The sequence below is a fragment of the Pseudopodoces humilis genome, chromosome 4, assembly GCF_049639895.1.
Source record: "Pseudopodoces humilis isolate 2021_Gansu_Grassland_sample_001 chromosome 4, ASM4963989v1, whole genome shotgun sequence".
Taxonomy (NCBI): domain Eukaryota; kingdom Metazoa; phylum Chordata; class Aves; order Passeriformes; family Paridae; genus Pseudopodoces; species Pseudopodoces humilis.
Genome location: NC_142203.1, coordinates 52183388 through 52210645, shown reverse-complemented (window position 1 = coordinate 52210645; position 27258 = coordinate 52183388). Strand labels below are relative to the sequence as shown.

Genomic DNA, 27258 nt, shown 5'->3' with positions numbered 1-27258 from the left:
GTATACCGTATCTTCTCTCTCAAGAGAAAGGGGCTTGTAAAGGACTCGGCAGAGCATTTAAAGTCGAAGGTTCAGGTTAGTTATACAAGAACTTTGTGTGTGTATGGTTAACAGAGTCTATGCTTTGAAAGAATAAACTTTGCTTGGAAGAACAAAGGTCTGGGAAGTGAAGCCTGAAGCCATCCCTAAAGATTTCTTGAATTACCACCATCACTTCCGAAATGGATTCACCCCTGCATGACTGCCTGTCTTTTTGTGTTTCTTCTTTAATTTAGCACCCATGATACTGTTCTCATTCTGGATAGCAGAAAAAGCAAGCTGGAGGTATTGCAGCTTTTCCGTGGCCCTGCCTAGCTGATGGATCCAACATATGGACAGCATATGTTTAGTCAACAGCAGAGAGGAGATTCTTGCTCTCCACTTCCTGCTCCATTTTCTGCAGGGAAATTCCACATGCCATTGCAAGGAATACCTTTCCATGCTCTGAAGCTTGACATTTATAGTCGTGCCTGGACCTCTGTTGCAGCTCATTTTGCAGTTCATGGTTTAAAAAAAATATCAATGTAAGCTTTGATATTTTTCTGGGGCAACCACTAGGTGAGCAGGAGGATAAGTAGCAACAGGATGGTAAGAGCTAAAAAGACTGAGAGAGCTCTTGGCTGTGGGAGAAACGTTATTTCAAGACAGTCAAAGCTTTCCAGATGGTTGAAGACACCATAATTACGCTATAATTTCCCCTAAATTCTTGGGCATTTTTTGTTGTTGGTTTTAAGGTTTACAGAGAATAATACCCAAATTCCCTGAATAGCACATCACTGCAGGAATGAGAAAGCATCTCCTGTAATGCTAAACTTGACAGAGTGAGGAATCTTATCCTGTTCTCACAGGTACCTAAGATACTTCTTCATATCATATAATGAATTGTTCTGCTGAACTCATGTCTCATATATTAAACAGACCGATCATTGAATTTTGAAATTTTCTGTTTTCTAACAGCTTCAGACTAAAGTAATTGCTGCTGGAGGGTTCTGGTAGAGTGTCTTTGTATAATTCCCTCAGGAGGAAAGATCTCCAACTACTCTGTCTGTTCTGACTAGCATGGCAGGGTACACTACACACAGGACATTGATTACTGCTCAGGCAGTAGAACACATAATGCTATTTCCTGCTACTGGCAGCCCTGGGGAAGCAAGCTTATCCTGAGATTTATAAGACCAGCAATGGCTCTAGAACTAGAAAATTTACCTTTCAGACTGCTTCTTCAAAGTCAGTAAAAGTGCCTTTAGTCTACTGTGCATTCACATCACACTGTGTGACAACAGCTCTCTCCTGGAAAGGGCTATTCACCAGGTTTGGCACCTTCAGAACTGATGCTGAATGCAATTGCAGATGTCTTTCCTATTTTTTGGCGCATAGACCTTGAGGAATATTAGTGCTGGATTCCTTAAAAAAACAGCTGTGAAGCTTCCAAATTCAGCATTGTTAAGTCGCCCCTGTTACCCAGGGAGTCAAAAAATTTTCTGAGAAATACACTCAAGATCAGCCTTTCCCACCACACTAAGTCAGGTTAGGATTCTCTGCACCTCTTGAGCAGAGATCAGTCCCACACAATGCACTGGTTTTGTATGCTGACAACTAAACTAGAAAGTGCTCAAATACTAGATAAACTGTCCTTGCATTGGTAATTACAGCCAAAGTCTAAGTCACCTTTAACCTTACATTTGTTAAACTTCATGTAATGAACTGTTACTACTCTTTATAAGTCACGTTTTTCCATACCATGAATCATCCTTGCCACTGCTGAATCTTTCAGACTTTCCAACATCCTTTTAAAAGCAGCACTATATTATAACAGCTGTCTAGCTAATAGTTTATACAGATGTAGTATCACCTTGCTTCTTTCATTCATTCAAGAACTCTGCAACTGCTATTTGCAATCGGATCGTGCTGGAGCACTTCCTCAATCCCATAGAATGGTCCTTAGATCCTGTCTGGAATCGGAATTTTCCAAGTTGGGTGTTATGTAATCCCACAGCTCTCTCTTTGCCTCTGGTCTAGGACATGACTTCATGATTGTTGAACAAGTGCACAGTAGAGCTGGAGAATACAGGCTCCTTTTTTTCTTTCCAAAGCTACATGCCACTTGAACTTTTAAAACAGGATGGAAAACACTCTTCATTTGGTGTGCTAGGATCTACATTAAAATTACTCCTGGCCCTGTAAACTGTTCCCTCTCTGTAAGACAGTTTCCTCTATGTCTCCCTACATTTCTCCAATTTTTTACCCAGAGTGGTAATGCTGCAGTCAGGCAGCTGTCAAGGTCTTAAGACATGACTGGATCACACTGATTTTTTTAAGACCAGTGCATTTCTTTGCCAGTAAGTTGTGTTCTGGGGACTCATTTAAAAATGTCAATTTAATAAATACATCCCTTTTACCTGGTATGACTCCTAAGCAAAAGAGTTTTGTGAAACCAAGGAAAGATGGACAAAGTGAGGTTTTTCAGAATGAGTGCTGTTTTCAGATCTCAATAAAGTTTTGTTCCCATATGCTTCAGACTTACCCTTGAACACAAGCACTGCCACCGCTTTGCTTTCTGTTCCTCCACCTAATTTTCTATTACCAGTGCAGACTTCCCCTGCAGTGCTTGTTGCTGGAAGCAGGTGCTCTGCAACCCCCCTCAGCTCTCTAACCTGTTTGAAGAGTCATGCTAGTGAACACTGACAGGCCATTCCTTAACCCTTTTTTTCTTTTCCTTATGTTACCTATTCTTACACAGTCGTTCACATTATCAGCCTGTTGTAGGAAGGTTTTATTTTCTTAAACGCCAGTTATACAAGCAGGGACTTAGAGAAAGAACATGCAAAAGAAATTGCACAACACATGGTATTGCACATTGATTAGCTTTAAAATGAATAAATGCAACTTACCACTCCATAATGTAGGGGGATTAAGAAGCCAGTGAGTTTAGTTAGTGGGACCTGTCCCTAGAGAAAGGTAACTGCACATGGCATCATTAATGGAAAACATGAATTACATGTGTAAGAGCAATGCATGAAGAACCACTGTGAGTGGGCTTTTCAGCCCTGCACTATTGCACTGCCACCCCTGAACAACTGCACTGCCAGCCTCAAAGCAGAAATAAATTGTGAGGAGCAGGTTCAGCCAGCTGCCCACAACTGCATTTACCAGCAAGGTGGCTTTATATGCTCTGGAGAATGTTGTCTTGTGAGCAGGCACACCAAAATTAAGGTTTGTCCATGCCTAATTGTTGAGATGCATGCGTGATGGAGGAGCACTGATCCTCCAGATGAAATCTGCCATGCTCACTGCAGAAATGTGGAGGTATTGGCACTACAAGTCATGACTCTGAAGTGATAGGATGGAAAAGGGATAAATTGATACAGCAACACAAACCATAAAGGGCAAAGAAGGGGTAGGTGCAATGCACCAAGTGCTGCTATCACAAAAACATAGCAGCATTGCAAAGATCTGTGCAAGAGTTAACTTCATTTTTTTTAGCTGCTGTTGATGCAGGAAGGAAGGCTTTTCCTAGAGAAAAGGCATTCATTTATATTTTTGTGAATCCCTCTCATATGCAAAGGATTGCAGTGTTGCAGTTAGAAGCGGAGCAAGGTCAGCAAAGGTAGCAAGGAAGAGAGAACTTCACTTAGAGAGGGCAAGTAACCCTTACCTCCCACTTTGCCTGTTTAAGTAAGTGTGAATCAGTAACCAACTTGATTTGCTCCCTAGCATTTATATGTCAAACACTTAAGTTAACCTTAGGGCAGAAAGAGGGTTATAGCACCATTAGTGGGACAGTAAAGTATCTCACTTCCTCAATAAAAATGCTATTCTGTATTATTTTAAGCTACTTTTACAGTTTTACAAGGTGTTGCTTCCTTTCTAATACAGACATTTCACTCCTACTCCCCACATCAAAAATTCCTCCTTCTAATGCTGTTCATCCAGTGATAGCCTTCAGTGGAGAGGGCAGACCTGCTAGCCTCTTATATTTTCTGACCTTGCTGCAACAGATTTCAACAACACAGTAAGCAAATACTGTTGCACTGGCCATGTTAACTACTTCAGTGCTGAGTAGCTCATGGAGATGCACTCAGTGTTCAAGTACTGATTTTCTAAGACAAAAATAAAGGATGCTAATACAACTGTAAACTGATCTATTTCCTAAGCATCTTCTCAAAATTACACAGAGATAAATTCCATTTTCAATCCTTGTTTTCAGTGTTAACACCTATCCTTCCCAGGAAACTCAAATGCTGAATCTGAAGTCAGGTCAGCAGCTCTCTGAACCAGTTTCTGTGAAGACTGCTTTTTTAGAAATAAAGTGATCCACACTGAAGACTCTGTAGTAGATGATCAAAATACAATAACCTTGAAGGAAAACAAGATTATGTTTCTGTTACAGAGAATTCAGATGAATCAATGTATTCTGCTTGATTTGTCTGGTCTCTTGGGTCCATCTTGGAAACAACTGACTGAGCAAATTGAAGGCAGCAGAAAAGGCTGATACTTTTTCAGTTCACCACCAGATACAACTGCTTTCTTTTTTCAAGATGGTGAAGTGCTTCCAGAGTTGTTTAAACATGTTTTGATATTAAGCCTTTTCAGAAAATACAACAGCATAAAGATAACATGGGTTTTGTTGCATGGGATCTTTCCAGTAAAATATGCTAGCTTCTGTTCATGTTATACAACAGAAGGATAAACTGAGAGATAAACAGGCTCCTTAGACATATGCAAAGCTTTGTATGGACAAATCATGCATGGTAGTGGGGCCCATTGTTTAAATAGTAGAAGCAAAAGCTTAAAAAAATAATCACAAAGGTGGCAAACTATAGCTTGTATTGCAGATTGCATATATGGAGAAACATCCTTGAAAGATTCACTGGGTAAAAAGCATATGAGAGAAAAAATGACAAAATGCCTACTGGCTTTTGTGGTTTCCCTTTTATCATACAGACATTTCCCATGGCTGAGTCATGCCAGTTTAATCAGCTCCTACACACTAAATCCCCCTCTGTGCCACGTTTGCTCATTACTCTGCGTGCATAAGCCCCTCAGCTCTATTGCTGGCTAAATATACTTCCCTTGCTGGCTGGTTTGTTTTTGTGTGCCTGCACAAAGAGCTGTTCTAGCATAACTGAGGGAATGACACTGAATGGAAATAAATGGCAAATGCAGGAGCTCCTAAGCTTCTCTCTAAAGCAGTCAGCAGGTGAGAGGCATGTTCATAGAAAGCTGACAAAGCAATCACCTTTCCGTAGGCACAGGAGGGAATTTAAGCTCTTAATTCATAGTTTTGCGTTGTTACAGCCAAGTTCTCTGAAATTAAGCATGGTACACCTACAAGTGGAGGTGTAACTCAGGTCCCAAAAGCACACAGGTGTTCAGAGACTCAGCTGAACAATTCAGAAATAAGTTTTATTGCTGGCAAATTCACCAGGCTGAAGCAAGACCAAAGTGTAGCCCTGCCACTTTTCTGGGCACAGAATCCGGTCTGTTTTTCTCAAACAGCAGTCAGAGCAAATTGTAAAATGTCAAAGATTAGCAGCAATTCAATTCCTCCCAATTATCTTCACCTACTACAAGCTAATCCTTCAGTTTGGGAACAGGTGCAAACAAACAGAATTAGAACCTCCATCCACTACCACTACCCTGGAGTTGCAGCAGGATGGGTGAGCTAAGAGGGTTGTGTCTCTGAAGGGTCTGTCAAGCGCTGTGTCAGTTAAACCCATTTACTGCATGGGGTTTCCATGAAACTGTCTCTCGTGCATCTGCTGATAAGTAGTGTCTGCACCTCAAAGATACCATTGCTTTGCGGTGCTCACTCCCACACAATAAGCACTCCTTCTGTAATCCATGAATGATGATATAAACCAGCAGAATAATCCCTCTGAAACCAGTCATTACCACAGTTAAACTGTTAGCCTATTAACTATCCTCAGGGCTGCCTTTGGGCTCTTAACTGCAGCTAAAACTGATTTTCATAGGGATTATACTTACATAAGGACCAGAGATAGTCTAAATATGAAGTGTTTGTTATCAGGCAGACAAAAAGGTAGCCATTGAAGCTCTTCATAGCATCTTTGGTACCAGCACTAACATCCCTGTATGTGAATGCTCCCCGAGTTCTTGTAAAGGCCATAACTTTGCAAACAAGTATTTTCCACAAAAGACATGCAAAAATTGAAATAAAAACACTTCCTAATTATTTCTTTCTTTGAAATTCCAAACAGATTTAATTAAAATAATCAAAAAAGTTGGTTTCTACTTAGTGGCTTCATTATAAAAAGAACAGCTATAAATAGAAACTGAAACTGTAACAGAACAAGATGAGTGTTTAATGAATGTTCTTGCAGTGAACTCCCTTCGGACTACTTTAGCAGAGGCCCAGCCTTCTCTAGTATTTCTTGAAATCCAAGCTCACTGTTTATTCTTTCTGATGAAAAAATTAGACACAGCCAACATTATTGCTTTTATTATAAAATGTAAATAAATTCAAAAATTGTAAATCTCTGTGTACATTTTAATTAAAAATTAAGTGAACTGACAGTCCTTTATGAGCTGGTGTCAGATGTGGCTAATGAAATAGATGAAAAAGATGAGGAAGAAGATGGCAAATATTCATTATTTGTTATTGATGCTTTTTCTTCATATTTTGGTGGTGATTCAGAAGAAAGGTATAGCATTGGTAAAATATCTGAAGGTGAGTTGCTTCCAGAAATTGTATATATGGATTCATAGTCTCTAACAGCAACTGTTCTTTCGTCATCAGCAAGCTGCGCTCTATAAAACACAAAACTATGTATTAGCACAATTAATTTATCTACAGTGAGTGAAATTTGACTTGATTTACATAAACATACATGTATGCACACACTTCCTAAAAATCCCTGAATCAAAGAACTTGCATAAGCATTAGGATTCTTTGGGCTACATTATGACTCATGAAAATTCTGTAATTTCAGAGGGGAAGAGCAAAACAAGTTCCCTTCTACCTTTCACCAGTCACAGCCTGGCTTATGGGTATTAGGTGCTTCTGGCTGGGCTGTTTCACAATCTTACTAAATCTTCTTCTGATCCTTAGCTTCTAAAGATCTTCCCTTTTGTAATGTATCACATACACAGTTCCCATCCCTCATGTACGACAGTTACTTAGATTTAGAACTGCATAAAAAAAAATCGCAATCCCTAGCCTTTTGATATCTTACATGAAAAGCAATCAAACTTTTTTTAGGCATTCCATGACAGACATAAGGAGTCATATTCTCACTCAAAGCTGGAAAAACAAAAACGACTGGACATAACCAGACTGCAAAGTTCCCAGTGACATTCAAGGTGAGCAGCCAAGTATTTCCTGTCCTCCCCTAGCCATCATAGCTGTATCAAAATTGGTTGAACCCACATTGTTCTGCTACATTGCTCATCTCATCTGGGAGCTGGCCCGCAGCATATTGCTTCAGCTGCTTCCCAAGGAAAGGAAAGAACTCCTTGCTCCTCATGATTCACTCCCAGAGCTGACTCATGCTTTTGTACATACATCTGTATCAATATCAATACTGAGTGAGGACCTCAAAAACAGAGCACAGTCACCTCATCTTCAATGCTGTTACTGGTCTGTGAGGGTTTTCAAAGGAGAGAGAAATACTACAAGACAAATGCTCAGGTGTTATGCAGCAGATTTCAGGAAAAATGCAAGCAATTCTAGGATGAGACCATGACTCAGCTTACTAATAGACCTCTCATCCAGCACAGGCTCCAGCACAGTGCTTGCTGACAACACTGAGCAGTGGATCAACGAGGCAAATCAGTTTTGTCCAGTAGCCACCAACATATAAAGTGTGTGTCCCCTGCTACATTTGGGATCTTCAACCTCAGTTCACTGTTATGAATGAGGCCATTGCTTCTCTTCCATGAAGGTGCACAGGAAGCAGTTGACACAAGTCAAGATGCCCTGACTGCCAGCAACTGCTGAGCCATGAGAGAGAGGGATTGAGTGAAACACCCAGAGGTGGCGTCAGCTCAGCAGGTCTCTGTGAGGACGCTGGGAAGCATGGAAGGGAAACAGCTAGAGCATCCCCATCAGAAAACACCACAGGGTGAGGTCAGGCATTTTGGTTTCTGTATCCAACCAAGCCTGAGGTGTTTTATCCACTCCACTATATACTATCCCAACAAACTGCCTCTTTATATACATATGTTCACAAGACAAATCCACACAGGCATTAAACCATATCCACATGATTTTCCAACAGTTCCAGGGATGGTGACTCCATCACTTTCCAGAGCAGCCTGTTCCAATTCTTTACATACCTTCTCACAAAAAAACCCCTTCCTAATAGCTAAGATAAACCTTTCCTGGCACAGCTTGAGGCCAGGAGCTCTTGTCCAGTCACTTGTTATCTAGCAAAAGAGGCCAATACCCATCTTGCCACAACCTCCTTTCCAACAACTGAGAACAATAAGATCAAGCCTCCTTTTCCCCAGAATGAAAAACTCCAGCTGCCTCAGTGACACCTCACTTGACATCTGCTTCAGATCCTTCAGCAGCTGTACTGACCTTTTGTCACACTCCAGAACCTCTGTGTCCTTCTCATTGAGAAGAACCCAAAACTGAACCACAGATTCACAGAACAGCCTGTGTTGGAAGGGATGTTAAAGATCATCTATTTCCAACCTCCCATGCCTTGGACAGGGACATCTTTCACTAGACCAGGTTGCTCAGACACCCATCCAATCTGGCATTAAACAATTTTCTGGATGGGACATCTACAACTACTCTGGGTGACCTGTTCCAGTGTCTCACCACTCTTACAGTAACTAAATTCTTCCTAATATCTATTGTAAAATTGGTTTCAGTTTGAAATTGATTCCCCTTGTCCTGTCACTACATGCTCTTATAAAAAGTCCCTCTCCATCTTTCTTGTAAGCTCCCTTCAGGTATTGGAAGACTGCAATTAGCTCACCCTGAAGCCTTCTCTTTCATAAGCCCAACAAGCCCAATTCTCCTAGCCTTTCCTCACAGGAGAGGTACTCCAGACCTCTGTCATCTTAGTGGCCTCCTCTGGACTTGCTAAAACATCTTTATATCCTTCCTGTGCAGGGACCCCAGAGCTGATGCAGCACTGCAGTGGGGTCTCAGCAGAGCAGAGCAGAGGGGCAGAATCCCCTCCCTGGCCCTGCTGCCCACGCTGCTCTGGATGCAGCCCAGACACGTTTGGCTCTCTGGGCTGGGAGTGCCCATGGCTGGGTCATGTCCAGTCTCCCAACCACCAGCACCCCCAAGCCCCTCTGGGTAGGGCTGCTGTGATCTGTTCACCACAGCCTGGGCTGAAACCAGTGTTGCCCTGACCCAGCTTTAGCACCTTGCACGTGGCCTTGTTAAAACACATGAGATTACCATAGACTCACTTCTCCATCTTGTCAGGGTCCCTCTGGATAGCATCCCATACTTCAAGTCTGACAACTACACCACTCAGCTTGGAGTCATCTGCAAATCCATTCACATATGTCATTAATGAAGATATTTAATAACACTGGTCTGAATATGGACCCCTGAAGGACACCGCTTGTCACTGAAGTCCATTGGGACTCTGAACCATTGACCACTACTCTCTGGATGTGATGTCAAACCAATTCCTCATCCACCAGACAGTCCACCCATTGAATCCATCTCTCTCCAATCAAGAGAGAAGGTTGTTGTGGGGGATTGTGCCAAAGGCTTTACAGTAAAATGACAGATAAATGACATCTGTAACCCTTCCCTTGTCCACTGCTGCACACAGTCACCACATCATAGAAAGCCACTGGGTTGATCAGGCAGGACCTGCCCTTGGTGCAGCTGTGTCATCTGTCCTGAATCACCTCCCTGTCCTACGTGTGCACAGCTCTAGGGGCATCTGTTCCATGATCTTCCCAGGCAGAGGTGAGGCTGACAGGCCAGTATTTCTCAGTATTCCTCTTTTCTAACCTTCATAAAGGTGGGTACAATGTTTTTCCCTTTTTCCAGTCTCCTGGGATTTGCTCTGACTGCCATGACTTTTCAAATATCATGAAGAGTGGCTTGGCAACTACATCTAACTGACATCTACTGACCACATCTAGGGACAACTCCCTCAGGACTCTGGGATGCAGCTCATTGGGTGTCAGAGACTTATGTACATTCCAGTTCCTCAGACAGCCATGAACCTGGTCTCTTACAGTGGGAGAGACTTTGCTCCCCCAGTCCCCATCCTGCTGTCCATCTACCCCTGAGTGGGAAAAGAGACATTTAAGACAGAGGCAAAAAAGTTGTTAAGTACCTCAGCTTCTCATCCACCGTCACCATTTTTCCAGCATTCTTCATTGGGGGATATCCTTTATTTGATCTTCCATTTCTAGTCAATGTACTGTACCTGTAGAAGCCCTTCCTGTTATTCTTTGTGTCCCTTGCTGGGTTCAGTTCCAGATTTGCCTCGAGCTTTCTCCCTACACAATGGTTCTTCATCTCTAAACTCTTCCTAGGTCACCTGTCCTGGTTTCCACTGCCTGTGCATTTGCTTCTTTCCCTTAATTTTGACCAGCAAGTTCCTACTCAGCCATGCCGGTCTCTTGCCCTCCTTGTCCGATTTCTTGCTCCTGGGGATTGCCAGCTCTTGTGCTCTATAGAAGAGCTCCTTAAAGATCTGCCAGCTCTCTTCTACTCCCTTGTTCCTGAGACAGACTGACTAGATTCCCAGAGGACTGAAATTCTGCTTTCCTAAAGTTCAAGAGCCAGACTTCTACTCCTTACCCAACCCCTATCCCTCAGCCCTGCACACTTCACAAATGCACAACCCCTGCAGCCCAGGCTGCCTCCAGTCTTGGTGTCCCGGTTAGCTCACCTGCACTGGTGACCAACAGATCCTATAAAACATTCCCTCAGCAGGGCTGTCTGTCACCTGGGTCAGGATATTATCCTCCACACACTCCAGGAGTCTCCTGGATTGCCTACAGCCCTCCAAGCTACTTTCCCAACAGCTGCTGGGGTGGTTGAGCTGCCCCTGCAGGACAAGATCCTGTGGGCTCAATGCCTCCTGTGGCTGGAGCAGGAAGGTCTGGTCAATGGGCTCCTCTTGGTCAGGCAGCTGTAGCAGACCCCAGCCACAGGGTTCCCTTTGCTGCCTCAGTCTCTACTCCTACCCACAGGCTTTCCACCTAAACTAAGACACACCTGCTCGTGGTATTCTGCAGGGACTGCTCTTCACATTCAACCCACCTCTTGCTGTAAAAAGCAATCCCTCACCCCCTGTCTCTTCTGAACAGCCTGAAGCCACTATAAGTCACATTCCAGAAAAAGGATTCATTCCCACAAAGGAATAGCAACAAGGTCATAGGTCTTCCAGCAGCACAGTGGCTTCCAACTGTTCCAGTTTGTGCCCATGCTGTGTGCATTGGTGTAAAGGCACCTTAGCTGAGATGCTGGCCATGTTGCCTTCCTAGAGGAACATCCCTTAGTTCTTTGAGATAGCTCTCCAATGTTTCCTTCCTGGCTTCTCTCACCTTAGAAGCTCTTGGCTCAACTGCTAAGACTGCAAGTGTGTTCCAGTGTGGCCAGAACACTCCAAATTCAGAAGCAGAGGACCCTTGCAAGCATCTTGTCCTTCTAATCTTTGCCTCCCATCCCACAGTTTTCCAGGAACGAGCCACTTACTGTCCCACTCCCCTTGAACATTTAGGTGCCCTGGTCCCGCTGGTCGCGCTATTGTTGATAGAAGCCTGGATGCAGCTGACTGCCTTGGCCACCTGGGCACACTGATGGCTCATGTTCAGGCGCTGTTGGCCACCATTCCGAGGTCCTTTCCTGCCAGACAACTTTCCAGACACTCATCAACAATGGCAGTGATGGTGCTTCCAACTGTTACCAAACAGGGTATATTTCTGTCTACACAGAAGATGTAGAAGGGGAACATGTTGGAAAATTCTGTTAACTTTAGCGTAGTAAGTATATTCATGGTTAATGCTTATTTTGTCCCATACAGTGCTTAGTACAAATACCAGAGACAACGTGACCTTGAGTTAATTCCCTAATCTGTGACTAATAAGTCTTTTTCCAGTTAATGCTTCCTTGGTAAGAGAAATACATTATGACTTGATGACTGATTTGAGATTCTCTCAAGGAGACATCAGAAGATCTGGAACCATATCCAAACAAGTCCATGGAAATAATTAGCATATATGCATGTATTCAAGAATGTGATGAATATATGTGATAGTTTCAGGAATATAAACAGATCTGTTAGGTTACTGAGCATACATGCTTTGTGGAGAATTCCATGCCTCCAGCACTGTTAATAAACTGATGTTGGCTTTGTAACCTAACAAATTGGTTGGAGAGTTTATTTCCCAGTTTTCAGTGACACAATGATGCATGCAGAGTCCAGTGAATAAAGGTCATTAAATGATAGCCCCACATAGCTTATTGACTCACAGCTCAAACCCAGGCTCATGTAGGACTATTCTAAAGATATTATATCAAGTCATTTCTGAACCATTAAGGGCCTGAAAGTAAGTTAGCAACTCTAGACATGTTACACCTAGCTCTTCTGGCCAGACCTAGCTCTGCCTTCTAGTATGTGGCCCTTGCAGTGACCTTTTTTACCATCAAGTTACCACCCACAGGGGATAAATAACCCCACTACTTGTCACGGCACAGACAAATCTTTGGTAAGCTGGCAGCTCCTGACCCCTGAGCTTGGTGGTGTCAATATCAGGCAATTCTGTCATAATTCATGTATGTAAGGTACAAGATCTTGAAATGAAACTGGCTTTGCAGCCTCCCTAATCAGCATGCTGGAGCCTTCTGTGATATCAAGGAATCTTTTAACCTTGACACATGGCCACAGCAGGAACAAGGCAGACCAGCACAGCAGGTCTCACTTCCTCAAGGCAGAGGTAAGGGACATGGGAGAAATGAATACATTGGCAGATAAAGTAACATTCCAGGGTCTGTGGGTAGGTGTCATATAATACTTGCTGCTCTGTTTCTACAGAGGCTCCTAAAATCTGGCAATATGGATATCATTTCACTACCACACTGCTGTCAGTGCCACCTTCTCTTGGACAATCTCTGGAAGAAATTTATTAAGGACCATTGATTTAAGAACCTCAGAAGTTATGTCCAGTCATAATAATAACAATTTAATCCTCATAAAGAACATTCCGCAGTTTGTAGTTCCCCTAGTATACTACAACATTCTAATGCCAATTCAAGTAAAGTATCTGAAGTAAGTTGAGTTATTAATGAGAAAACTTTGTCATGGCAAGTAGTTCATTCACAGTGATTATATAATAACATGGTCTTGGACATCTAAAGAAATATCTCAGATTTCTAAAGTGAGAGATGAACACAGTCTTACCCATCACTGAAGATAGAGTGGTATGGCGGAGGATTTTCACTTGTAGGTAAAACACTTGACAAAAGACAATGTGTCACAGCTGGTGACATAGGGTCAGCAAAATATGGAGGTGGTGGGGGTGGGAATAACATCACAGCATCACCTAGAGGAAAGTACACCAATTAGAAAAGAACTACCTCTGAAGAACTGAGCGCCTCTGGTTATACTAACAGCAGCCTATAATTTTTACTTGCCTAGCTTTTAAGATAAATGATCCCACATACAGAATTGATACATTCTGGGCTGTTGGAGCAGGTTGGAGCTACATTCAAAACCTAAATAATCCCAAAATAAAGATGCAGCATATTTATAAATGAAGGATTTCATTTAGACAATACAGCTGACAAGGAGGAGTATTTATCTAGCTAAGAGACACAAATATGGTTGGCTGTCTACAAGAATCAGAAGTGTAAAGCACACAGTTACTGTTGGAACATTTTAAGGATAGGAGAGTATTTAGTTTCCCTCCCAAATGTAAAACAGGTCATTCTGAGTTTCTCCATAAGTACTGCAGTGCTATAATGGGAGTCATTAATGGCTCTGAGGACTGATTTTGTGTGCCGTGACAGTTTCCCTACTGAGTTACTTGTAGCTTAAGGCACACTAATCGTGTCTACTGATACACAGTTCACTACGGCAATATATTGTACAGCAAAAGAATCTACCAATTACCACTCTGTAACTGAAGAGTTTAAAACTTGTAATTTTATCTCTGACTGGTTGAGGATGTGGCCACAATTTAAAAAATACAGTACATTGGTTACAAATCAGAATCTTCTGTTTAAGGACTCAAGGCTAAAATAAATCTTAAATATAGTCATACAAGTCTGTGATCTGCATCAATTACAGTGTTTGAGAACAGAACCGGGGTTAGACTCATTTGTCTCAGGTTCTGTTGCTTTACACAGTCAGACCTTTCTGTCTGTGCCAAAGAGAGATTCTGCCTTTTTGGTAAAGGAAACTGAACTGACCATACAGAAAGCATATGAGACAAAGTAATATTATCCTATTTCGGCTGTCTTGACATGGCAGAACTGACATGCTTAGAGCTCAAATAAGTGATATCCAGATGTAAATTATCAGTGGAAAAAACCCCCACTAATTCCCAGTGTAAAGTTCCAACATTTTTTACTCACCTACTGTAACCTGAAAAGATTCAGGGCTCTGAGGATGTTCTTCACTTTCACAGGATTCTTGGTTGAGATTTAAGTTTTGCTTCTTTTTAACATGAGCTATCACGAAGAAACACAACCCAGTGAGCACAATCAAAGGTCCCATGATTTGAAGTGACAGGAATCCACAGCCCTGGAGGTCCATGTCAGAAGTGCCAGTGTGGTTGAGCTGTATCGTATGCCAGCCAGGGCTGCAACCAGGAACCCAAATGCCCAGGATGCTAATTAACATTCCACTAGTTAAAAACAGGAATCCAAATATGAGAAACTGGGCAAACTGGCAGTTCCCACGACAAAACACAAGGCTGTACACCTGCTCATTTTGCAATTGTCTTTGTCTTATATACATCCTGGCCCTTGATCGTGCCAGTAAAACACAAACCAGTCCAGTTACAGCCAACACTGGCCCAGCAGCCTTAAGGACCTCGTTACAGTCACTGAAGCTTCCAGATGGACATGACTGGAGAATAAAGACTGAAAGAAGGAATCCAGCACACAGCAACACAGCTCCAAAAACAAAAAGGAAAAAAATAAGTTTCCCATGTTGTCCATTACTTCCTTCACCTCCTGGTGCAGGAACAGCCACTGGATACATTACAACAGAATCTCCTCAAGATGGGTTGTTAGAATTAAATGGCAGCAAATTACCACCTGTGAACATGAAAATACACAAACTAAAAGAAGAAAAAAACCCATCAAGAATAGCTACATTAAATTTCTTACTTTCATATTTGTTACTCAGCCTTTATTGTATATGCTCCTGTATTTTCTGTTTTGCAGTATCTCCACTATGGATTACAGGGCTTGCTCAAGTTTGCTGATGTTAAATGCTTATGAAAAGACAGAACTTGCTTTACAGTTCAACTTAGACCAACTGTAATTGCTGTTGCACAGCTAAATTAATTGTTTCTTTAGAGAAATAGTCTTACTATTAAAAGGACACTATTTTGAAAGTTTGAATATTTGGAATGAGGACAGATTAGCTTTCCCTTTCAAAAGAGAAAGCTATGGGAAATTTCTGTGCTGAACCACAGGAAGTGACAGCTTGTGAGAGATAGTACTTTAATGCAAATGAGCAGTGACTAGTGGACTTCTTAACCAGGTAAATTTTCTATTACATGCCTTCTCAAAGCATACAAATCTTGCTTCTCTTTCCACAGGTAGTAAAGACCTTTCTGTTACTTTAAATGAGCCTCCTGTCCTAGGCTGCTGCAAAAGCAAGTACTGAGAAGATTTTTGATTCCGTTCTGAAATGACAAAGACAGAAAATAAAAAAAAACAAAAAGAAGAAAATTAAAAAAACCCAACATTCTAAAGGCCAGTTCAAGTCTCACTGATTTCCTAGTTAAAGTTGGTAAGCATAGTGCTCCTACATTTCCTTTCAACTCGCCCTCCTTCTGAATACTTTGTCTTTGCTCAAAAGATCTTTAAAAAGGAATTAATGAAGGTGGCTCCCAGAAGGATTCTGAGCCCACAAGACTCTAGATTCAGAAGTGAAAAAGAAGAAAACAGAAAACAGTTTTGAGGCCAATAACAGTCCAAATGGTAGTATGGATAACAAATCAGGTGGATGTGCATTTAGTGGGGCATGGGAAGCCTAACTGAAAGCCAGGACACTGCTCCAGTCAGTGAGCTCTAGTACAAAAAAAAAAAAATAAACTGTGCTGTTACCTACAAGGAAGTTTCTGCTACTCTGACACTCTGGCCCACAGAACCAGACGGATACCAGCCACCAGATGGTGACTAGCAACCATGGAGATCTTGGCTAACATCCATCAAAAGCCAACCTGAAATGCAGGGGAAGTTCAGACTATGGAAAATAACAAGTCTCATGGATAGATCACGAGAAAGGTGTTTCCTACCAAGTGTAGGAAAGTACTGGAAGTGTAGGAAGTACTGAAGCATGCTTGTGCTGCAGTGTTTTGACTCTGCCCTCTTGCCCTCATGAGCAGCTTCCCAACACAGACAATTTAACCTGTGTCTTGGATATATAAGACCAATATATAGGGACTGGCGGAGTTAGTCATGGATGGAAGCAGAGAATCAGCTTAGTACTGCTGCTTGTTAGTTAACCTTCAGCCTTTTCTCTACCAGCTTCTACTGTCCTGCTAGTAATTCAGATGACTGGAAGATAAAAGATCAAATTAGATTGGATCCTCTTTACATATGCCTCTGGTACACTTATTCCACAAGAAAACAAGGTATATGTGATTTCTGGAAGCAAATTGTTGAACATGTGTCAGCTACAAGTAAGACAAGGTTTGTGTCACTCCCCAGTAACTGCAGTGCCCCACTGGGACAAAAATAAAACACAACCATAGAACCCACTAGTGACTCAAACAATTATTAAACACATATTTATCTGCAATGCAAGGTATTGAGTCACTACTCAGCCATTTTTACGAGTAGAACCCAATTAAAGAACGGGCTGAACAGATCCACAAATGATGAAGTTATTACACGTTTAACTGCTGAACATCAAACCAGGCCCCCCAAAAGCACAGGAGAAAGCAGGGTGCATCATACGGTAAAAGGCACAATAATCACAAGATCTGAGCAGCATGAAACACAGCAAGAAGGCCACTGCAGGAAGCAACTAAGTCTCTTAGCTGGCCATCTTGAACACCAAAACTGAGGGAACGCCCCTTAATGCATTCCATTACTGTGCAAGGTAGTTACCTTGCAAACTGTGACTGCTAAGTGGTTCTTCAGTGTTTTGAATTCAGTTTACTGAGAACCCTTTACTAAGATTGGTTTGAAAAACTGCTAACTACTGGTCCCTTGGGAGAAGAGTCAGATTTACTCTGGGAGAAAAAAAAGCTATAGAGAGCACAAAAGATAGGACAGCATGTCACACACAAAAAAATTTAAAAAAATTAAAAAAAATGAATGTATCCTGATCGATTTCAAACTGAACACCTTTAGCTCAGCACACTTTCAATGCTGCATGAGCTGAAGTCAGTCTGAAGGCTCTACTGGGCAGAAAAAAATGCACTGAGATGGTCACTTCTTTGATATCAGTGGACTTTGCTAAATTAATAAAATTATTTCTCATAACTGCATATGCCCTATTCTCATAAATTATTTGAGCTGGCTCAGGTGTCCTGACTGTCCTAGCTATCACCTTATGACACTGACTTACCAAATAAGCAAAGCTGAGTAAAACACCTCTGAAACACACAAACACATAAATAAATACATATAAATAAATAAATCCCCCACCAACACTCTAGAGAGAACTCTTGCAGGATTCTTTTTTGCAGAACTCTGAACTCCTTCTTTCCCTCTAGAAAAGAAAACATGGACTTAAATACACGCAAATTAGAACAAAGTAAAATAATGTGAAGGCAAAAAAAATATAAATTCAAATATATATCCATTACAAAAAAAGGTCTGGAGATGTGTCCTACTTACTCCAACACAGTGTCTGCTTCTTTTCTACCAATCTTGTTGTTATGAGATTAAGCTAAAACACACATTAGAAATTAAGCATGTACATATTTTCTTCATTCTTTCAGGCCACAAAAGAAGGAACACTCAGAACAGTCTGTTGTGCTTTGAAGACAAAAGCCATAGATTTTATGCTGGAAAATCCAAGGGAATTTCAATTTATATTACCATTAAATTTTACCAAAAAACCAAAAGCAAGATCAAATTTATTTCTTGTGTTTCAAGAAAAAGTATTTTAACAAAGAGGCAAGTCTTTTATTGTCTATGTGCTTGAAATACTTCCACCAGATCTCATATCTCCATAGGCATATTGATGTAAAGGAATTCTCCCTTCATATTAAACTCAAGTCTGAAAGCAGACATGGAAATAACAGGTCAGAAACCATTAAAACATAATCCAGTAGAGTAGAGGTTGTTAAGTATGTTGGGAAGAGCAAACTAGAAACACAGCTTATAAAGGAAGTCTGGTTATAAGCTCAACCTAAATGATATAGAGCTTTACCTTTTTGTAAATCAGGCCTATGCCAGGTACATAGAACCAGAAATAGCTTTGCAATTTCTTGTAATTTTTCTGTGTAACACTTGTATTACAACTTTCATATTATGGACAACTCCAAGAATTTAAAAAAAAAAATCCTACAATTCTTCTTGAGCCTTCAGAGTTCACATTTTCCAAGATTCCCACTGCAAACACCAGGGTTATGAATTTACTCACCCTTACTCATAAGAAATTTGATAGCTTCGTGCAGACATCATGAATTCAGGAACAGAATTAGAAGAAAAGTATTGGAAGAATTAAAACATTGCCTCCCTCTGTTTTATCCTTCCCAAGGTAGGTCCCATTCCCCTTCTTTTTGCTTACGAAAGTACACAAATCATTTAATGCAGAAGTTTCAGGTCTAGTCTGTGTTATTTAAAAACTATAATACTCTGTCAGTTGTAGTCCACAATGGAAATCCTGTTAGAATTCATAAGCCATCCTTTACAAGGACTTCAATTTTTCCATTTTTTCACCTGTGTTTTGAACTACTACCAGGAAGTTGCCACTACCATTGTGCAATTATTTTTGTGATACTTTTTTCCCCCAGGTTTCAAATAAAATCATGACTTATTGGTCAAGCTACTTGCAAGGAAAAATGCTCTCAACTTCATTCAGTTTAATTTCCATATCAAAACATGAATTTTTGATACCCCTGAATTTTCTGCTTTGCTCGTATCTGCTTCTGTACCCACACCATTTTCTGTTCTTCATTAAATCCCAGCTTCCCCCTGTACTGGACTCTTAACCTGGCATTCAGAGACACTCATACATGAGTACAGCTGGTTGAACTAAACTGTAATGCGCAACCTTCTTTCCAACACTCCTCCCCCCCATGGTGTTTTTAACTTATTTGAAGAGCTAGTGGGAAATGTCAACAGGATGTACTTTCAATTTTCTACTTTTAAGAAACAAAACTATAAGCAGTAACAAGTTCTGAGATGCTAAATACATGCAATTTATGCACATATGTAGTTGCTAATTAGTACCTGACAGTGCTCTTATCTCACAGAACATAAGACTCAGATATTGTAAAAGACTTCAAGATTTAGACAAGCGTATAAAGATTCCTAAGCTGGGAGTGGATGCCACAAGAACTCTGCCCATATGGGTCAACAAAATTATTGTTTCAGCCTACAGTATAGGAAAAGTAATGCTGTGGTGTTATTTATGATCATTGCAGGTGGGCAGAAGCTACTTGGAGAAGAATTGGAATGCAGCTGCAGTAGGAAATTCCACAAAGTGGGATGAATCCTGCCACCCTCCAGAGATACGTGCACCAGAGATCCTTCTCACTACAAATCAGCAGTCAGGGTTTCTGACGGTGCCACAGAACTGCATTCTGCAAAGCTGCCAATTCCAGTCCCTGCAGGCTACAAGAACAAAGCAGCTGCAGCAAAAGATGGCCCACAAATGTTCCTCACTCACTTAACCAGGAAGAATACTGACACAACAGTTGGACAGGAAGACCCCAACAGTCTGTTTGAAAAGTGAGGAGCTTGCAAAGCAAAGCTTAGTAACCCACTGACTGGATGCCATTCAGGCAACTAGGACAGCACCTAGATGCAAAAATGAGCTCTGAAGGGTCCCATGCTTGTTGGTGGGATGCTTTTTACGTGAGACACTAGTGGCACACAAGAGCTGTGGCAAAGAATATTCTGAAGAACGGCAGGGAGACTAGGGAGAAAGCAGACACATACAGTTAACACCAGAGCTGATGTTTTTCAAACAGCTAACACATGACAGACCAGCTTCTGGAAATTCACAGTAAGGTCTGTTCTAGGGTGCTGACATATCTCAAAGCAGCAAAAGGCACAAGACAAAAAGACTTACAGTTCTTTGACCACAGGACAGGCCATAGTAACCATCAGGGAAACGTAAGGCTGCAAAAGCTACCTAAAGCCATCCTGTCCCAGTTTCCTGAGGCTGGCCTGGGGCATTAAGCCAGACAATTTAATGGACAAGCAATTAAGCTCTACTCCGTCTAGGAAAAGCAGCATTCCATAGCACACTCCTCCTCATGCACCAGTCCATCAGGCATAGTCTATTCTAAGTCACTTAGTTTTCTAAGTCACAGTAAGGACTTCAGGAAGATGGACCATGCCCCAAAAGCTGCCATGCATCACACCGGTGCAAGGAGCAACGCAGGGCAACCTCTCCACCACCTCTCCGTGACGGAGCAGCACCTGAACCTCCTCACCTGTGCCGTCCCAGCTGTACACCAGCATCAGCCACGAGAGCACTGCATGCCAGAATAACTGCAGAAGCCCCTTCAGAGATATTCCATCCTCCCTCAGGGCTGGCGTAGAGGTCGCAGTGTGGAAGCGGTGTGGAGAGCGGTGGGCTCTCCAGGGAGAAGACAGGCCACTTACACCCCGGATAATTCTCACACACACTGGATAAGGGCGAAAACACGGGAATGGCGGCGGCTGAGGGGAGAGGCGGCGCGGCCCCGCCCGCCGGCGGCGGCCCCTGGGGGGGGCAGCTGCAGGACGAGCCCCCCGCCGCGCCGCCCCTCACCCCCGCGGGCCCGGCCGGGGCCGCCCGCTCGCTCTCTGCCTCCCAGCCGCCCGTCACGGCTGCACAGCCGCAAGGCCCCGCGGCCGCCCGGTCGGAAAGGGGCTCCAGGCACCCGCCCCTTACCTGCGGCGCGAAGGACGCAGCGGCGGGGCAGGCGCCGCTATTTAAGCACCTGCGGCCGGCGGCGCGGCACAGGGCCGGGCCAGGCCCAGCCGAGCAGCCCCGGGGGAGCGCGGGCGCGGCGGCACCGCCCCGCCTGTGGCCAGCGCCCCGCCCGGCCGAGGCCCCAGCCGGGCCGGCCCGCAGCTCCCGGCGGCACCGGGGCGGGGCGGGTGCCTCGCTGCCGTGCCGGGAGAGAGGAGAGATCCTGGCCGATGCGCAGGGTGTCGGTGCAGCCCGCAGGGCACGGCAACTCTGGAGTCGGGGGTACGTGGCCGAAGTCAAGTGTGCCCCTGAAATACGAGCGGTTTCGAGGTGAGGCAGGTGAGCAGTCCCTCTCAGGATGCTAGTGCCACCTCTCCCATTTCACAGAATCACAGAATATTCTGAGTTAAAAGGAACCCGTAAGGAAAATTGGGTGCACCTCTCCAGTGAATGGCCCATACACGCATTGAACCCACAGCCTTGGGCTCTATTTCAGGAGCCCTTTGTGTTGTCGTCTCTTAACAACACTTGCCTTACTCCACACGCTTGGGAACTTGTTAGTCAACCTAAAGACAGGCTGAGCCTAGATGTGACAGATCTCCCTCAGTGGTGAGCCACTTTAGCTGGTGGAAATGGAAGAAGATGGTTTCTTGCCAGATACAGGCAGTGGAAGGACAAAGAAGCTGGCTTTGGTAAAGAAGCTGAGACGAGGGTTGTGAGGTGCAAGGAGCAGCTGTGTGAGTAGACAAGGAGCCAGGGAAGAAAGATCAAGTTGAGCCATTTTTAAGTGCTGTAGCAGTGGCAGGACCAGGACAATGTGACTGCAGTTTGCCCAGCTGGTTAGCAGCAGCCTGGTAGCCAGTGAAGTGGGGGTGAATCTGTTTGGGTTTATGTGAATCAAGAGAAGGAAGAGCCAGAATAGGGTTGGAGTGATGCTGGGAAAATAGATGGCAAGAGGAAAAGAGAGTGAGTAGTCTTGCTTGACAGAGAGATGCTTTGGTTAGACAGTACAGTTGGGTGAAAATTCTATGTTGCTTCTCATAGGCAATCTGCATTTGGGTAAAGAGCAAGGGAAATTTGGAACTGATTGAATAGCCAATGAGTGTATGAAAATATACGTTGGGTGTAGGAAGGAGCTTGTAATGGAGTAGCAGGCTTCAAGGTTTCCAGAACTGTAGACCCTTTGGTTTCTCAACTGTTTTGTCCTGGCTCAGCTACCATTGACTGGAAGGGCTTCAGTTGTATAACACTCACAATATTACTGTGAAGGGTCTCATGGTAAGGAGACTGGGAAGTAACAATTCCTATATTCTATGAAAAGGGAAATATTCCAGTGAAGAATTTGGGAAAAAAAATCTGAAGACAGCAAAAGAAAATGAGCTGCGCTTGTTTAAAAACACAAGCTGAAAATTAATTCTTGCCAATAGAATCAGACTATTTTATGAAGTCTGACAACAGTGACACAAGGAAATTTAGTTATGTTTATATGTCAGTTTTCTAATACCTGATTCTGGTTCTATTGTTTTTTCAACATAGAGTTTAAAGAATTAATAAAAACACTTATATAGTGCACATTTTTTATGAAGTGTTTTGTTAGACTAAGCTTTCTTCGGTTCTCTGATACTAGTAAATTATTGGCCCACTGCTGTGATATATGTTCTCTTTTCCTGTTACATAGATAGTTTTTTATTTTATGTAAATACCTCTTGTACCAAACCTAACATGTCAAGAATTTCACTTAAAAAAAAAAAGTCAGTCATAACAGTTAACAAGCTTGTATCTACCTAAAAATTATTTCTGTCTACAAAGCCTGTCATCAGCTTTTCCCCTCCATCCACCACTTGGGTTTCTTGTAGTCTTGGGCTTAAGGACTTGACCTCCATAATGAAAGAAGGGATTAAAAGATTGAAAGATTCTTCAGTTTTTGAGATTCTGACTCAGCTGGTTTGAGTTTTCAATTCGTTAAGTGGCTGTTGATTCCTGCCATGGGACTGCAGTCATAAAACTGTAATCTTGAGCCATATACTGTGATTTAAGATAAGAATTATTTTTTAACTGTATTTTTTTTAACTTTTAAAATAGTACCTGTTGAACTACAACTAATGTATATTTTAAGTGCACACCGTAAGTGGTAGTATTTGGCAAAAACGGAGCCATACTGGTTTTTACTATACAGGAAAGTACTGAGAGAGTTTTTTATGTTTAGACTGGATATAGTTGTATGACAGAAGTTTCTGGATGTTAGTGCTAGTAGAGAAAATAAAGTATTTTTGACTGTCATGGAAAACAATGCTAGAGCTATGAAAAAATGCAGTGGATTCACAGCTGGAGTATGACAGGGAACCCAGAGCTATCAGAAAGTCACTGCTTTTGAAATCGTTTCTTGGTTTACAGTCAATAATACTTATGAAGACACTGACAAAATTACCATTTGAGATGATGAGCAGAGAAATGTAATTGCTTATGATTTATTGATCGGGAATTAGGCTATTTTGATGGAAGCCACTACTTATAGCAATAATCTGATGAAATATAAATGAAAGTTACTAACTTTGCATTCATCTTATTTTTTTTTTTTTTTAATTAAGCAAACTTGTTTATAAATGCCAAAGACAGTTGGTTTGAATTGTTTGCCTAAAGATGATGAACTCTAGAAACAGGGGCACAAATGTAAGACTAAATGCTGGTCACTTCTAGATTAGTATTCCACTGTGTGGAAGAGATGTTGGTATGTTGTGTGCAATATAAGATGGGTCAATAAAACCACAGCTGTTATAATTAGACATGTGGCATACTGGATGTGCTGAGACTGTGCTTCAGCTCAAAACATTAAGTACAATCTGCAGAATATTTTCAGAAGCTTGAAAACCCACTGAGAGATTCCAGATTTTTCTAAACTGTCCTAATGAAAATGTAGCCATCATAGACATACCTAGTATTTATAATTCACAGCTTAAATCAAGGCTGATGCTACTTGCTTTGTTTCAATGACAGCTGACCCTGTGTTGGTGTACTTTGAAGGAGGAGCTGCTAAGGAGTGCATGGAGGAAATGCATGGTAAATCTAACTTTTTAATCGCTACTTGCTTGCTGTGATGGTATCTAAATGAGATAATGATGCAGAAGTCAAGAGTCCCACAGCTCTCCAGTTCCCACCAAGTTGTGTGCAGGCAGTTCACATTAAGAAGTTGATGTGCACAGAAAGTGCAAAGCTCAACTGAATAACGAACTGTGTGTTTTGGTTTATTTAGGTTCTGGTAGACTCAAAGTAGCTATACTTAGAAATACAAATCTATAAAATGTTTATTTTATTAAAATTGTCAATTTATAGGCATAGAAATGACAAAACCATTGCTGCCAACATTCGTTAAGCTTTGGAACCAAACTTAATTAATCCTGAAATAGTTATTCTGTGTAGTCCAGCAGATAGCTCCAAAAGAACCACAGGAAAGAGTATGTTGCTGCCTCTACTATAAGGGAGGATAAATGGGGGACTGACACCCTCCCCACAAAACAGCCGCTACCTGTGTCTTTGTACTCTCATGTAGTGCATCCTAGTGAGCTGTGATGATGCCTTCTCAGGAGCAACAGAGAAAGACACAAGAAGACCAAGCTGACTGCTCTCTTCAGAGCCTGGTCATGCCAGGAGTGTCCATGACTTGGCTGACGGTCACCATCTCCTCCTAATAAGTCATCTTTCCCAACCTCTTTGCTCCACACATCTAAAAGTGTGTGAATGAAACGGACTTGTTCAGTATTTTTCTTAGTAAATCACAGAACCACAGAACCAGAATGGTTTGGGTTGGAAGGAACCTTTAAAGTTCATCTATCCTAGCCTCCCTATAATGAGCAGGGTCATCTCCAACTAGATCAGGTTGCTCAGAGCCCTGTCACATCTGACTGTGAATGGTTCCATGTATGGGGCAGCTACCACTGCTCTGGACAACCTGTTCCAGTGCTGTATCACCATCACCAATAAATAGCTCTTCCTTAAACCTACTCTACATCTACCCATAGTTCACTTTAAAACCATTACCCTTCATCCTATTGCAACAGGCCCTGCTGAAAGGTCTATACCCATTTGTCTTATAAGCCCCCTGTAAGTATTGAAAGGAAGCGAGAGAGAAGAGATTAAAAATTAATGAAATTCAGAGAGGTTATGCATTAACCCTCATAAAAATCAAATAGCTGTGTTTTTTCCAGGAGAGGTAGATCCATATCTCAAATCTGTATCTTAATGTGTTGGGTTTGTTCATTGTGCTTGCATTTGTTTTTTAAGAGAAAGGCATGACAGCTATTTCAGTTGGTGGCACTGGAAACAGATAAGCTTTATCACTGTGCTGTGATGACACTGGGATGAGGAAGTGAGCCTAAGGCAATGTGCTGCACCCCTCAGAACAGGGGTCTGGGGCAGACAGTCTTCCTGGGCTGAAGGCTATGCTGCTTCTCACAATCAGGAATTGAATCCTGCAGAAGGGCAGCTCAGTCATGCGGAGGAGGAAAGGAAAGAGGAATGCAAAAGTCTTCTATTACTTCTCATCCAGTGCATGTAGAGATGCAGTCTGAACTTGAGGAACTACTTCCATGTGTTAGAAGGGCATTTTTGAAATCTTAAAACACATGTAATTTTCTGTTCAAGGTTTTATCATAGGTGCCCTTATTTAAAAGGACTACAAGACCAGTAGGTTGGATATACACTTAACCAGGAAAAAAATGCCCATTGATTGTGTGCATATGTGTGATATTGACTGAGTTCCCTTAGCTTTTAAATGTACATGAGTAAGCATCACAAGTTCAGGAGAAAGTACAAGAAAGACATTGAGGTGCTGGAGCATGTCGAAAGAAGGACAAAAAGGCTGATTAAGGGGTCTGGAGCAGAACTCCTGTGAGGAGCAGCTGAGCAAGCTGGTGTTGTTTAGTCTGGGGAGAAGGAGACCTTATCACTCTCTACAGCTGCCTGAAAGGAGTGAGGAGGTGGTGGTTGATGTCTTCTCCTGGGTGATAAGCAATAGGACAAGAGGAAAAAGTCTTGACTTGTTACAGGGGAAATTTAGTTTAGATATCAAGAAATACTTCTTCACCAAAAGGGTTGCCAAGCCTTGGAATGATCTGCTTAAGAAAATGGTGGGGAAACCATCCCTGCAGGAAATTTAAAGATATGCAGACATGGCACTTGGGACATGATTTAATGGTTGACTTGCCAGTGCTGGCTTATTGGTTGGACTTGACCATAAGTCTTTTCCAGTTCTGTGATTCTGTGGCTCCAGGGACTGATTGTTCATTTCTAGGCTATAAGGTTAGACTGCTTACTTTGTGTGACCTGGGACATTTGTATTTTGGTTTACTAGAAATCTGCATCCAGATGTTTTTGTACTCCCACCCAAATCTGTTTTACAGAGCTGTAGATGCTGGTTTTGTGCTTGCCCAAATTACAGCATAGTTTAAATAAAAGTGAGACCTTGAATTCTCGGACTAAGAACAGGTCCCAACTGAGAGGTGAGGATTTGTTTTCAAGCATACAATGAGATCTATAGTTTTGATTTTTGCACTACCAAAAATGATTGAGTGGTTAAAATGTGCTGGTTTACATCTATCTTAGTGAAAGGATCAATGTTTATACAAGAGACATAGTCACCCTCTACCATCAGTGTGCTATATCAGACCGAAGAATGCTGTACTTGGCCCTCTTGGATAGTCACAACACATTGAATAGAAAATAATATCTCTTGAATAGAAAATAATCTCTATCAAAGTAGAGAGCAGAACTTTATGAGGTTGTGCACCAAACATTATTGGCTTGATAAATATTTGGTTCACTTCCTGGCTGGAGGTCCTGCATGCACCAAAGGTGCTCTGCAATTCTCCTCCTCAGCTGGACAGGGAAGAGAGGATATAACAATTCTCCTGGATTGACATAAGGACAGGGAGAGACCATTTATTTATTGCTGTCATTGGCAAAGCACACTTGACTCGGGGAAATTAACTGAATTTATTAC

The 27258-nt window shown here is 42.2% G+C and overlaps 1 protein-coding gene across 5 annotated transcripts; it reads right to left on the bottom strand.

The window, feature by feature from the left end:
* Positions 1–6397: 6397 nt before the first annotated feature.
* On the bottom strand, positions 6398–21363 carry TMEM171 (transmembrane protein 171). Of its 5 annotated transcripts, none has more exons than XM_014252224.2 (5): positions 21243–21363; positions 20800–20994; positions 14576–15262; positions 13401–13542; positions 6398–6810 (listed from the first exon to the last, which is right to left on the bottom strand). In XM_014252224.2, the coding sequence occupies exons 3-5, from the start codon at positions 15204–15206 to the stop codon at positions 6582–6584; spliced, it is 1002 nt and encodes a 333-aa protein (XP_014107699.1). In that variant the 5' UTR covers positions 15207–15262; positions 20800–20994; positions 21243–21363; the 3' UTR covers positions 6398–6581. The 5 variants fall into 5 exon arrangements, with proteins under 5 accessions (XP_014107699.1, XP_087910635.1, XP_087910636.1 ...); XM_088054509.1 differs by having other exon boundaries at positions 14576–15118; XM_088054510.1 differs by having other exon boundaries at positions 14576–14671.
* Between the last annotated feature and the right edge of the window lie 5895 nt (positions 21364–27258).